Raw genomic sequence first — 15,560 nt, forward strand, 5'->3', positions numbered from 1 at the left:
GTCATAATGTTTCCCCCTCCCACCAACATTGATCTCAATTGACTTCGGATCGACTGCATTTACAATTTCTCTCAAATATTTAGCCCAGTTCAGACTTTTGGCCACAACCTGTACATCAAAAATCATATTATATCATATCCTTGGTAATAGAATCGTTTTGCGCCCATTAAACATGATTCAATAACTTAAATGCCTAAACTCTACAAGAAATATTTTCTCTTCCAATTATAAAATGGATTTTAAAAACTTGACAAGTGAAGTTAGTAACCTAAATAGCTATAAATAGCAAAGTTACAACGCAACAAGGTTTGCGGATTCCAAATTCAGATAATAATAATTATCTAAATATCTTCAAATGAGTATTAGAAAGTAATGAGAAACTTTGGTGACATAGTACGGGGCTGTTATAAAGTCCTTGCTATAAAAACAAATGCTTAAAACTTTTAAAAAATAATAATAATAATGATATTGCAGTGAAATAAATGTTAAGATCTTCATTGGGACTTACATTTTGTATCATCATTCATAGATACACCGCCGCCATCATTGCCACACTTCCAGCTGGGCTCCGTTGACATCCATACCTCCGGCGAAATCCGTGAATGCTATACCATCTGGGGTCATCAGAAATGTCATGAATTATTCACTAATCTTAGCTTTCAGATTAGTGCAAGTCCTTTGTTTTTTCGCATACACCTGTGTCTTAACGTGACCCCATGACCAAAAGTCACAGGGTGTCAAATCGAGGGACCTGGGGGCGGCAAGGGGGGGTCTCTGTGCCCAATCCACCTGGCAGGTAGCTCACGGTGAAGGTAGTTTCTGACGACTTGTGCAAAATGTGAAGGGGCTCCATCTTGCTGGTAGTGGATGCGATCCGTGATTCCCAACCTAACCAATTCGAGCATCAGGAAATTTGTAAGCATTTGAAGATATGTCTCACCTGTCACAGTGTTTTCGTTGAAAAAATCGGGCCTATGAGGTGGTCCATTGATACGGCACACCACACATTCACTTTCGAGCTCTCTCTTTCGTGCATTTCATATTCATGAGGTTTTCAGTTCCCCAAACAAGACAGTTGTATCTGTTTACCCTCCCTGAAACATGTAAAGTTGCCTCATCTGAGAGCTTGAGAAACTGCAGAAGTTCCTTGTCATCATCCAGTCGTTTCAGCGTCAGTTCACAGAACTCCAGTCTCGGGTCTTGATCTTCTAGCAGTTCATGCACACATTTAATCTTGTACGGTTTCACTTTCAAATGTTTATGCATTATCTTGCGCGTTGTTGACTGAGGGATTCCCAACTCCTGCGACCGCCACGGAATCAATTTTCTTGGACTTCTCTCCAGGCTGTCGGCAATCCTATTTGGGCTCACAGCCGGCCGTCCACTTCTTTGCATAACACAAACACTTATAAGAGCCCTGTATACAGTATGTTAATTGTCCGCAAGCATTATTATCATAAATAATGCAGCGTTGCCAAGTCGGCCATAACTTATGTGTTTTCAAATGGTGCAAAGAATGCGTATATGACGGCTAACAGAATATATATTTTGTACACGAAACGATATTTCATACTTCGAAAAAAACCGTGGGGAACCGGGTTACTCAAGTTTTTACGTACATTTGAATAGTTTCTGCTGAGTTGGCTATACTCTTTTATTTACGATATTGGTAAAAACAGTTATTGATAGCCTGTACAGTAGCAATTGCACCACCAAAGTTTCATAGTAATTACTTACAGGCACTAGAAAATACTTGGATTTATATAAATACCTTTTTTCAGAAAATGTAGAATTACATATGATTCGCAGATCCTACTGCGTCCTAACTTTGTTATTTCAGGGTGTCTATCGGTCACGAAAGCTCCAAAAAAATTACGAAATCAGAAAACGGCCATGAAAGTCACGAAAAGTCACGAAAGTAACGGAAAGAGTCACGAAATTAAGGTTTTGGGTCACGATTTTTTTTTTTTTTTTTTTTTTTTTTTAACTGTTCAAATGTAAGTACAGATTGGAAACTATTGTTCTTTAAAACGTCAAAATCCACCACCAAAAATGTCTGTGGTCGGCTTTAGACGTTACCAAATCGGAAGCAAAGTACGTTTCTATCGCATGGATGAAAATTCGGCCTAATTCGCTCTTGAAAATGTTAGGAAATTTTGTGACTTGGTAAAGAAAAGGTCACGAAATTTCATTTTGGAATTTTAGTAGACACTCTGTATTTGCTACTATTAACAGCTGCAATTTATAAAAAGTTACACCTTCAAGGAATGTATTAAATCCACTTTAGCTTTCGTAAACTCTTTTACAGTTGGGAAGTATTCCTTGTTAGCAAATTATGAAATAAAATACATTTGTATACTTCGTCACATTATCACATGACAACTCTCCAAAATGTGATAGTATTTTTAGATCAATCTATGCACATATTAACGTGATTAACTTTTTTTTTTTTTTTTTTTTTTTTTTTTTTTTTTTTTTTTTTTTACAGTTTGTGTTTGCCGGAAAATTATGATCTAAGAGCAGAATTAGCTAAAAGTTCTTCATTACATGACTTCCGAAAAATGGTTTCAGGATTAAAAAGTCGGTATCTTCCGTATCACGAAGGATTAAAAGTATGGACACCTGATCCAGGTTAGTATTTTAGTTGAGATAAAATATATATATTTTGTCCTTTCTTAATTCCCTTTTTTATCATTATTATTATTAACTATTTGTATGAGACACAAACCTACAGCATAATGAAAGATCATAATAACTAATTTTTGTTTTTTTTTTTCGTTGGAAATGGAATCTGGGTTATGAGCACCAAATTCAAAAGCGTTAACCATTTATCCATGAGTTAGTCTAAGGAACTGTATACTCGTATACCCTTGAAAACGGTAATTAACATATTTTAAATCTAATTGTTAAGGAGAGAAGTGAAACACTTACTTCATTGATTGCGTCTGTATCTTTTCCTGCATAGTTTCAACGACTTATTCTGTGTCCTTGTTCACCAGGTTAAATCACTCATTATGAAAATCGAATCACTTTATAAATACATTTTTTACTTTAGACGCAAGAGTTCTATAATTGAAATAAGACCTCTTGATAAGCTGGTTGTTTATATATAGAAAAAATACTGTAATTTACTTTAAAATTTACATATACACTCCAAATATCTGTGCTGAAATTAAATTATAGGTAGTTAGTCAATAAATATTGAGTATTTAATCATTATAATACACTAAAACTCAAATGTATATAAAGGTTGCTTAGCCAAACGATGGGATAACACGTTAATTCAACGTGGATAATTTAAGTGTTCGTGGTGGACTAAGACTCTAACATTCCTTGTTTCTTTCTTCATCACGTATTTCTGTCACAGTTTAGAAGTTTGTTTTGATTCATTTTTCTGCAGGACGGAACCTCGTCTAATGAATCTTAGTGCAGGTGGAATACTGTGGTATGAAAGCAAAGAGATGTAATGGATACATTTCCTACTAAACGCCATATGTACATGTTACGGCATCTATAATGTATTTCATGCTGTAGGCCTTTTCTAGCTTGTAGAACAATGCACGTGAATGGGAGACATGTCGCAACGCATGAAAACTATTGAACTATGCAACTTCCAGAGATGCCACATCGTCGACCGTGCAAATTTTGATGTCAGCCTGTATGAAAAAGCTGCAAGTTAACACTTTCCTTGCGATGGTTAATCACGTAGTGGAGATCTCACGAGAAAGGCAAAGAACAACTGCTACTACGTCTAAATCGAGCTGGGCCGTCCCAGATTTGTCTTCGGAATGTCAAGGATAGTGTAGAAACAACCCTTGTAGCGTAGCGTCCGTGATTCCTGCAGGTGTGTCACAGATTCGTGATGAATTATTTGCATAAATTGCGCTACTATGGAACGGCAGTTCGACGGAAACTCATTTGCGGGTAGCAAATATTCGGAACATTTTCCATCGTAAGTTCTAATTTGCGCAGTTTTCAGGCAATGCAAGGGTATGGGTGTGGCAGGGTTAAAGACAAGAATTTAGCTTGAACTGTGTCCAGCCACTTGCGCGACAATGTATTTTTCTGTAATTGTATATGAGCCGTCTGGTGGACAGGTCATTCAGAGCTTATTAAATGTAATGGGGTTGTCACTGCGGAATACTGTGTTTCCATCCTTAAACGGAGCCTGGTACCACTATTTCCCAGTGGCCAGGTGTCACAGACTATCTCTCAGTTTATGTTACAGTACCAAACCGACCAAAGCTGCCATGAACAAAACAACATCCAGAAACGGCGGTGGCCAGAGCCCGGATATGAACCTTATTAGAACACAAGTGGTTCAAAATGAATAGGAGCGTACAACGGATGAAAAGAAACCTGAAAACAAGGCACACCTTCAAGCCTTGCTGTGTGACGCATAGGCTGATATTGCACAGACCAAAATTGTGGAACTCATGGACATAACAGTACGAAGGCTCTTCATTGTGCAAAATTGAGAACTTTCAGGTAGTATCTTCAGCAGAATTGAAGAGCTGCTTCCATTCTAAAGAAATACAAATATCCATTCTTTATTAAAACTATATCTTGATTTTCACCTGTCTCTGTACTATGATTTTTTTTTTTTCCCTTGGTATTAGCTTCACTCATGATAAATATCCAATGTGGTTATTCTGAAAACACATACATGCACATCGTGCTTTACTAATGGAACGAAACATGCTTTCCTTACTACTTCTTTGGGAGTTGACAGATTTATTGGTAGCGGTTGGGCGATTGCATTCAAATTATTTAAATCTATATAGAACTGTCCAAAGAGTTTGATACCAGTCATTTGTGCTCCAATGTGTGTCTTGAATCTTCTGTAATCTTTTCCTCATGTGTGTTGCATTGAACAAAGGTTTTCTTACTGTTATGCGACAGATTTCAGTATGAATTTTTCTGTAAACACAGACACTAATTCTACTCTTAGTTGGATAATATCTGCACGGATGCTTACTCTGAACGTTGTTACTGTTCATTTTCTTGGATGTCTCGTTCTTTATAGACCCTGGTTCCTTTCCTGTCTGCATTGCTGAGCAAACACCGTAATTGGAAATATATGATTTTTCCACAATTTTCGGTATTGGTAATTTTCATATGTACAACTACTTTTTTCTTTTACTTACATAAAGTTTCTTTTCTTCACAATCTTATCGATGTAAATATGAATTTCTTTGCATTCTGTGATTTAAAAAAAAAATGTAATTCTCAGGGCAGGGGGCAACTGCTCCCCCCCCCAGGAAAGCTCCCCGCCGCTTGAGGGGGTCCCATTTTAAGACAAAATTTTCTTACTTCATATACGATACGAACATGAAATTATAAATGAAACATCAAACAAGTTCACTATATTACATAAACAGAACAGCACACAAAAGGTAAATAAAACAAAAATGATTCGTGAACTCATTTCAGTAAAATTAGGGAGGCCCTAGAAATAATATTTATGTGTATGGCTTTGAAATTTATCAATATTGTCCCCTTAATTAATTTGTCATGTGTGAAAAAGGCCCAAGGGCGCAACTAACGGTCCCGCAGACCTTGCCGTACGGGAAGGCCCACAGGCTTCGTGGGCCCATAAAGAGTAAGAGAAAGATGGAAAGAGGGGGCCCAAGAATTAGAAAAACAACTTTTCTAGAGAAGCCAAATATGCGTATTAGTGCTTGCCTCCTCAGAAAAAAAATCTAAGTTACGGCGCTGGTAATTGGCATGAAAAGTAACACACTACCATTCAGAATACCTTCTAAAAGCGAAGGATGGCTGCTAAACATTGTTCGACGGAACTCAGTTCCTCATTCCCATCCCTCATATTTTGTGGAGTTTATAGCAGTCAAAAATTGGAATGTAGCAAAGGAAAATATTCTTACACTGGCTGTCCAGAGTAAAAACTTAATATCTTTTTTATTAAAGTGGGAAAAGATAGTAGTGCCAAACAAACAGAAAATGACACTACAGTGTGGCCCAAAAGTAGGTATACACCCCTGCATTGATCAAGTTTATGGGTTGATTCGCTTCGACTGTTCCAAGCTCAAGGCATTAAGAACAAATAATAAAGAAACTAAGTCTACCTGATGGATAACAATAAGAAATGACATAAAATGCAATGGGCTGATCAGCACAGTACTGTATACCTACTTTTGGGCCACCCTGTATAACTAATTTATACAGAATACAAATTTCCAATGGCGAATCTAACTTTTCTGTCTCTAGTATACATAGAGGCCGCAATGGCTCAGTAATAGAGTTCACGTGTGGTGTGTAGGGTCCCTGGTTCGATGCCAGTTCGCGGAAAGTGGGCTTGGTGGTGGACAAACACCGTGTGCGTGAATTTCCTTTTCCTCGGACTTTCTTCACTCCACCATTTCATTCATTCTCATCATCACTTTTTTTTTGGGGGGGGTCTACCCAGCATAATTGTGTGACGTAAAACTGAAAGATTTTATTTCATTTTTGCTAATGTACGTACGCTGGCTAAAGACGTTTGAATCAATAAGGGTAGTTTTAATTAATCTTCAGATACAGTATTGACGGAGCTCGAACTTCAACAATTTATTCGGTTAACTGTTGTCGATTTGTTGGTAAATTGTTGAAATCAAATGTTTGAAAAGGGTAGTAGAGCGCTTACGTCCGGTGCATGCGGTCCCTGGTTAGATCCCCGACGTAGTAAGTTTGTGGTCCGTGGGTTTTCTCAGAATACTCCCACTTTCTCATTCCACCAATTCACTTGCCTTAATAATCGTCTCTTTTAGCGTAACAGGCATAATCGTGGGACGTTAAACTGAAATATTTCATTTCATTTTCAGATGTTTGAAGGTTATGTTGTGTTCACATGTAACAGTATGCTTAGTGTAGTATGTTTTAATTATTTTATTTTATGTTTATTTATTTGTAGGTGTAGGTACAGCAACTACGTTTCCGCCGTGGATTTGTCAGCCGTATATTCGTATGTCACCAGAAGAGCATCTGAAGAAAGTACAAGAGAAGAGACAAAGAAACTGTGATAGTAACGAAGAAAAGCAAGTGTCCAATGGGGAGGCTGAAAAAGAGGTAATGGTTAGATGTAATTTCAAAAGTTATGGGTTGTTCTTTTTCAACCTCATACTCATTATCAGCTTTTTTTTTTTTTTTTTTTTTTTGTAACCAAATTTAGTGCGTGTTGGGAGTGAAAATATTAAAATGGAAAATGTAAAGGAAAAAAAAAAAAAAAGTAGCACATCCTAAAGTTACAGAGAATGGACAAAAATATGGAAACACTGGTATAAAAGAGGTAGCCATTTCAAACACGATTTGCATCTGAATGATAGGTGTCGCTGTTGTCACGCCACATCATGTGAGATACACAACTTGGCCAATCGAACAGATGGGCCAGTTACAGTTCAGCGACCGGTCCCTGCAGTTTATCGTGAATCATGTCTGAGCTGACAGAGAATCAAAAAGGGCAAATTGTGGGTGTATGTATGTTGGGAACTTCCGTGACGAAAGTAGCAAAAATGTTTGGTGTATCAAGAGGCACAGTCTTCAAGATCATTACTGCCTACGAGTGTTCCGGAAAAACCGCATCAGCGAGGCACCAGTGTGGACGCAAGTGTGTGTTGCGTAACAGAGAGAGACGCACCGGCGCTAAAAGTCACAGCTGAGCTGAATACAGTACTCACAAACCCTGTAGGCGTAAAAACAGAAGAGAATTCCACAAGCAGAGTATTTATGGCAGATCAGCAATTCCCAAAGTACTCGTAACTGTTGACCATGCTGCAATACGAAGACAGTGGTGCCACGCCCATAAAAACTGGACAAGGAAGCAGTGCAAGACTGTCATCTGGTCGGATTAGTCTTCCTTTACATTGTTCCCAACTGCTGGCCTGGTTTACGTCTGGAAAACGCCAGCACAAGCGTACGATACAGACTGTTACCAAGAATGAAGCATGGCAGTGGTTCAGTGATGATTTGGGCATCTATATCCTGGTATTCTGCCAGACCCATCATCACCTTGCATGGACATGTCACTGCCAAGGACTACGTAACCATTTTGTGTTCAGCTGCATCCCATGGTGCAAACTTTGTTTCCAGAAGGTAATGCTGTGTTTCAAGATGATAAAGCTCCTCTTCATACAGCTCACATCGCCCAAAATTGGTTTGATGAGCACGAAGATGAAGTGTCACATTTGCCAGACTTCAATATCATTGAGTCCTTTGGTCAGTTTTGGAGACCAAAATGCGAGCTCGCTACAACATGCATTTGCTTAGGCAGAAGAATTGTACAGTCCTGCAATATGAGCATGTAAGTTTATTGTGAAACTACGCCTAACAGCCCAGGGAATCAACATAACATCTAATTGGCACGAATCACGCCAGGAGAAACCTCTGAGTCCTCGCTGGTTTTGCACACCCCTGCACACTGATTTTGGAGAAAATGACTTTGTCGTTTCATAATAAACTTACATGCTTATGTTGCAGGTTTTTTGCTGCGGACTGTACAATATCGCTTTGACTACCATACGCGACCAATATTTCTGCATTCCCCCTCGACTGCAGGCCGTTCTGCGTGCCAAAAGTGGTCTTACTCCGCTATTAATAAAGGTAATGTGCGATTTTTCAGGTATTTCCATATTTTTGTCCTTCCCCTGTATTTCTCAATAGAAGGAGAGGTTAGGTTTTGTAAAAAGTTCATATATCAGTTGTTGCTCTTTGTCGAAGTTTAGCGTCCAAGTGTTCAGCACCAAGGTTTATGTTACACGTGAATCTACAGTTTAAGATAAAATCCGAACTACCTTGATGCTTTCCCACCGAGAATTGAACCCTGGACCCCATGAACCAAAAGATTTATCAGTTACAATATTGGCATACCGTAAGTTATGTAGAACCGAATATGTATTGTATCATTATTTATTGTTTTCGATGTTTTATTATGATTTATCAAGTTCTGTGATTATTTGAAGTTTGTTTATTATTAGAAGCATTTGTGTATAAAGAGGGAATCGCTCCTAGTTAAAGAAATCTCCAATGTTCAGATCTTGATATATTACGTTTTACAGTTATTTTGATAAAAGAAAACTGTTACAATCATTTTTAATATACGAGGAGTAATCAGAAAGTAAGGTTACAAAGCCTGCAGGGAAACGTACATATTATTGCATATAACCAATACAGCCAACGTATATTACATATATTCAGGGGGCAATCGCCCCCCCCCCCCCCCGCAGAAGAGGAAACTTTCTTATTTTATATATATAAATAAAAGTCTTCCCAAAGTTTGGAGCTCTTAAAAGTAGCAGTATGATAACCCATCGCTTCCCCCCCCCCTCAGAAGTCGGTCCTGGATCCGCCCCTGCATACATTAGGCTATTTTTCGACAGTCTTCTTACCGGGTAAGGCACTTGAGGCTCGTGGGATGAGTTTGAAGATTCCCTCCTGATAAAAATCCTGTGTTTGCGTGTTCAGCCATATTGTCACTGCAACAAACTTTCCTGTACTGCAGAATATCGTGCACAATGTGAAGAACGCATTCAAACGACATGCCCAATTCTGCCATCAGATGCCGTAACGTAATCCTTCTGTTGTCCTGAATGAGCTCCTCTACGCGACTTGTGTTCAAATCTGTTGATGCTGTGCTGGGTCGGCCACTGTGTTCCCCCTCGGTGACGTTTTCTCTACCAGCCGCAGACTTCCGACACTATTCTGTGACATGCTAACGAGACATTACAGTCTCTCTCCGTAAGCCTGTACCAGCTGCCGGTAAATTTCAGTCGCGGTTACATGTTTCGCCCACAGAAATCGAACAACTGAGTGGACTTCTTCGTGAGACTAGTTTTCCAAACAAGTCGTCATTTATGTTTACCTACAACTAGCGCCATCGGTGGCGGATGGCTGCACAGTTGCCAACTCCATGTATGAAAATTACTGCGTACGCCTCATTCCTCTATAACAGACGAAACTTCTGTAACCTTAGTTTCTGATCCTCCCTCGTATCTTCATTCCGTAAATCTCAGATTTCATGTACGTAGATCAAACATAGAACTTCCAAAAATATAACTTTGCTCGGTTGGTTGCATTGGACCTCAGCGTCCCTGTCATCACCGAAACTATATAAAACGTGGAGCTGCAGTTTGAGGTGGAATCTGAACCACTGTGAAGCGTTTAAACTTCAAGGTTTTCCCACCAGGAATCGAACTTGAGATCCATATACCAAAAGCGCACACGTTAGCCACTAGAGCAGCAATAAGGGCATAAAATGTAAGTTTTATCCAGCAGGCCTTCTTAGATATGTTGAAAGTCTAAGTGAATAGTTTTCTTGTGAATGTTATAAGGTACTATCGAATAATAAAGGCAGAACGTAACCACTTCTTGTTTTCTTCCCGCTTTATACTCTTAATAACGTATTCTATGATTAGACAATCATATTCAAAAATATTCCAATAATCTGTTAATTAACCCTCGCACTACCAATGGAGAAGGGGGTTGTGCCCAGTACATTTTTTTTTTTTTTTTTTTTTTTTTTTTTTTGTAATTACTAGGGGCACGAGTCCCTCGCAATGTGCGATAAAACGAAATGCCTCAGAATTAAGTAATTTTCAGTTTATTGACGTTTATGATATCTTGTGTGTATTTTCATTGGTTTCCATTGTACGATAGAATGAGAAATAGGCAGTTTTGCGCGAAATTGCAAAAAATATTCGAAATAACGCGAAATTTTAAAAATACGTTTTCATTAATTTAAAATTGCCAGTTTTCCGCTGACGGAACGGTAGAATGTGGTATGAACGGTGCTTTTGGGGGAGCTTCGGTCACGACTATAGAGAAAATGTGTTTTCTGATGACAGCAAAACTTTCCTACTTACTGATTTTCCTTCAGCTTGATTTTAAAAAATAAAATTTTCTATAAGTGAAATTTACAACGTTAATTGAAATATTCATTTTGTATTTTGTTCTTAGGTAATTAATGTTTTATGTCTGTAGTGATCTATGAATAAAAGGAACAATTGTAAAAATGTCAGGAAATATTTTTTTCCAGGAGAGGGACAAAATACGAATTTTATTTGGAAAATGCAACAAAACGCGAAATATGAAAAACGAAACGCGAAATTTTCAAATTCTTAGTGCGAAAAAATCATGCCCCTAGTAATTACTCTTCTAAACGTTTCCTTAAAATTGTAAGAAAAAAAAAAGTTATTGTCCAACATGTTTAGCTAAAGCGTATACCTTACGGTGGTGCAAATTGAACGTTAGCGTGCCTCATAAATTTTGCTATTTTAAGTTGGTAGGAGATGTGACTGACATTTGGAAGTGTCACTCCTAAATAGTAGTATAATAAATAGGTATTAGTCTTATTCCGTGTAGTGTTCACGTCAGTCTCTGTATATTTTTGTGAGTTTCTAATGTGTTTCTTTTGCGATATATATTTAATCTTAAAAGGTGGGTACAAAATGACCCCCCCCCCTTGGTAGTGCGCGTTACAGCAAATACCTAGGTAGTACAAGAATTAAGTTTTACTTTCGCTTCTATAAAGACGAATGTTGAGACATTGTAAAAAAGAGATTTTTGAGATACCAGGAAACAATACCATTGAACTTGTAAGTCCACATTAGAGAATGTAACGTCTCTTTTATTGTATTATTAAAGGTTAGTCAGCATTCGTATTTTTATAATATGTAAATGTTTTGTGAATTGTACTTTACCACTTTATTTTTATGTTGTTTCAGAATTGTGAGCTGTTAGCTCAGAAGCGTCCTCGAGAAAGTGGTGACACAGACGCTTGGAAGAATCTGTCGAAGAAGAAACAGAAGAAACTTCAAAGATATCCAAACAAGAATTTCAGGACGAAAGAAGGAGTGGAGAAGTGTGTCAACTGCCCGAATCCTTTGGTAAGTCTTGCCATTATAGTGTTGTTGTGAAAAAGATTTCTGTATCTAATTGTCAGAAAAAGAGAAAGACTGAGATAACGCAGAATGACATACGTAAAATAGTCACTGGACTCCCTGGGTGGGGCACGGTAGTCTAGTGATTAGAGCGTTGGACTCACGTGCACGTGGTCCCGGGTTCGATTCCCCAACTTTCGGCGTGCACTGAGCGTCGTGAGGCAAATTGGGGAGTCACGTGAATAAAAGACGTAAGCGCCCGATACGTTGGTTAGTGACACGACGACACAGCGCGTTGACTACGTGCTCGTCGCTAAGCTGGACGTAGTTCAACCAGTCGGTGACAGATGGCGTTGGAGCGACTTAGGCCCTCAAATAGGCTGTTATGCCAAGTGGTTTTCGTACTACCTGGGAACTAAGAGCCCAAGAGAGAATCTCATAAAGAATGAGGTGGATATGTTGAGAGATTTGGATAGTAGGAAATAAATAAAACGTATCATATATTATTATTATTAACATAATGTTGATTTTGAGTTTAACGTCCCTTTCAGCAGCGAGACTATATAAAACGTGGACCTACTGATTAACGTGGAATCCGAATCACATGAGCTCCCGCCGGGAATCAAACCAGGGTTTCCCACACCTTAACATAATGCTATGACTACTTTTTACTCTTGAGCTGTAAAGTTGCCATTGCTACCATTGTAGACCTAATATAAAATCCGTGGTAAGTGCCAAAACGAACATATTAAGTAAACAGCCAAGATGTTACTTTAGAACTGATGAGACATATAGGCACACGTGTTCTTCTGGGGATTATTTGAACTACTTCCACAGTGATGACTAGAAAGCCAGTTTTTCACTGAGTATTGTTAGGTACGCAGGCCACATTTTTACATTCAACCGAACTTTCCCATTTTTGACACTTAGCACGGACTTTATATTCAGTCTACAATTAATGGCAAGTTGGGCAGAAAGTGTTTCATCAATACTTAACATACAATTTTGTGATTAGTGTTTGTTTATAAATTGTAGTCAAAATTATTGAAAATTGCAATCAGAATGTGTCCTGAGTTATTGTTTTCGATACGTGTGTGTTATATGTTAATACTATGAAAATGGATACCTTTGGTCTATATTGATTACTGGTATTGAGTGTAAAGCTATATATTCAGCTAGAGTTGCTTCAAATACTTATATGTTACATTACCATCTATTGCTCACTAAATTGCGACCACGTACTCAATACTTTATTGGTCCACCTTTTGCTCGAAGGACGGTCTGGACACGGCGTCGCGTGTATTTTGCAAGTTGCTGATATGTCTCCACCGGGATCTGACACTATATATTCCTGATAACATCCCACAATGAGCCCACTGATGTCGGTGCAGGAGTCATGGCGCGAAGAGCTCGTTTCACAACATCGCATAATGTTCGATACGATTAAGATCCGGTGAGTTATGGGGTCAATCCATATACTGCAACTCCGTGTGGGTAGAAGTGTTGCATTGTAGAGTGTACGTGTTTTTTTGTAACACCTGCAGATACACAACGGATGTCACACTGTAGTCCATGCACACCAACGGTTTCAATTCATGCCAACAGAAGCATTCACGAACCATAGCCACTCCCATCTGTCTGTACAGTACGCACCATGCACGAGGGATCAATAGCTTCCTGCTGTTGGCACCCGTTCGAGTGGTGTAGCACAAACCGTAATTTATCGGACAAACACACCCTTTCCTTTCATTCGCAGTCCAGTTAAGGTACTCCCGTACCCAATCACCACCAAGTCGGCAGTGACTGGTCGTGAGGAGTGGGTCGTCTGCTGTGGAACTTCATGCGTGCCAGTATATGCCGCATAGTTGTGTGGGATATGGGTGTTCTGCATCTTCTATTGTATTGGTCACGTAATTCCTGGACACTGATGGTTCAGTTTGTTGTCACTAACCGTTTGACTCGACGCTCGCGTTGCGGTGTGATCTTTCGTACGCCCCTGTAGTTCCGTCTCTTGAAGGCCGTTACCTCATTTCCTCGCAACTCCTTGTACACCTTCACTACACTGGAACGGGTGCATCCAAGTGTTCCTGTCTGGGTATTGACATACCTGTTGCTCGGATGCCCACAATCATGTCCTTGTGAAATGCAGATAAATCCTGCCTACCTCCCATTGTAGTGTGCTGTCTGCCAACATGTAGCCTTGAGTGTGTTCTTTCTCTGCAATACTCCAAGTTGGGATGGTCATATTATCAGTTCGGCTGCTGGCCACGCCTTCTTGTGTGGAAGAGTGGTCGCACTTCAATGAGCACTCAGTATATTTCAAGAGCGGCTCTTGTTTTCTTCCTCTCACTGGATGAACGCTAAACACAGAAGTCCGAGAACTCGCCTGTATGTTTGTTGGTTTCTAGTACCTCACTGTAACGTAAGTTATTCTATTTGAAGAATATGTAGTTGGCCAACGTAACTTCTTAACACTCAAATATACAACAAACTCTCCATTATTGGTTCAAAACGGCACGAATAATGTAACACAGAAGCAATCAAAAATGTTTATTGATCTGCCACAATGATCAAAAATCATAAACGTATCTTCAATTTTTTGCTGGGTATGCAGGTGCTGGTTGTGCAAGCTCGGTTCACACTATTCGAAATATCTCGTCGTTCGAATCTTTCGAACATCTTTACTGAAGTAATAATAATAATATCGTTCATAATGTGCAAGCTGGATAGTCCACGCACTAATAATCGTGAATTCACTTTACAAACAGTTATTAAAACACAAACTGAAAAAGAGCCATATCACTTGTTGAAAAAACACTACGCAGAATGTAACAATTTATCTGTTCCCAAGGCCCAAGACCAGTTCTTTTACGTAGTACCTTTGAGCATGTATGTGAAAATAATTTCTAGGTATTGTTGACATCACTGTCTCTGACACAATTTTTGAATGAAATTGTTGATCGCACAATCTCAGTTCTTGTCAAGATTGCCATTGTCCAAATTGATTTTGGGATTTTTAGTTCTAGTGTAATAAAGAGTTGAAAATGTTTATTTCGATTTCTAATTGTGCTTTGCAGATAATTTTGTTTCTCTTAATACTCTGCATAGTAAAGCGTGGAATTAATAGCAAAATAAACAGTCAAAAATGACTGACGAAATTGCGAAAAGCAGCAAGTATAGCTGGAAAAATTTCAAAAGAAAAGAGGAGGCTTTATAAACATGCAATAGTTGTAACTAAAATGCAATATATACTTACAAAAAGAGGAAACAGCCATTTTCTTATTTTACACACCAAATCCTCTATAGGGGCCGCGGTGGCTCAGTGGTAGAGCGTTCACCTCTGGTGCTTGGGGTCCCGGGTTCGATCCCAGCCCCCGCCAAGTGAACTTTGTGGTGGACAAACACCGTGTGCGCGGGTTTTCTCGGGGTTCTCCCGTTTCCTCCCACTTTCTTCATTCCACCATTTCATTCATCACTCATCATCACCGTCTCCTTTAGCCTAACCGGCATAACCGTGGGACGTAAAACTCAAAGATTTCATTTTTTTTCATTTTTTTCAAATCCTCTATAGGTACGAATTCTAACACAAAAAGTGAAAAAAGTTGGGATTAGCATCTGTAGAGGATTTGGTGTGTAAAATAGAAAGAAGGTTGTTTCCTCCTGTCATTAGTATATATAAAATCACAACCG

At 38.9% G+C, this 15,560-nt stretch overlaps 1 protein-coding gene across 2 annotated transcripts in view; it reads left to right on the plus strand.

The window, feature by feature from the left end:
• The window catches only part of Dus1 (Dihydrouridine synthase 1), a 314,851-nt gene that overhangs the window by 294,168 nt on the left and 5,123 nt on the right, over nucleotides 1-15,560 (plus strand). For both annotated transcript variants that reach the window (XM_081750530.1, XM_081750531.1), the window contains 3 exons: nucleotides 2,489-2,631; nucleotides 6,911-7,065; nucleotides 11,715-11,876. In XM_081750530.1, coding sequence (XP_081606656.1) covers nucleotides 2,489-2,631; nucleotides 6,911-7,065; nucleotides 11,715-11,876 — 460 coding nt within the window. The remainder of the gene's footprint in view (nucleotides 1-2,488; nucleotides 2,632-6,910; nucleotides 7,066-11,714; nucleotides 11,877-15,560) is intronic.

The sequence above is a fragment of the Thermobia domestica genome, chromosome 3 (genome assembly GCF_964235325.1).
Source record: "Thermobia domestica chromosome 3, izTheDome1.hap1.1, whole genome shotgun sequence".
Lineage (NCBI taxonomy): Eukaryota > Metazoa > Arthropoda > Insecta > Zygentoma > Lepismatidae > Thermobia > Thermobia domestica.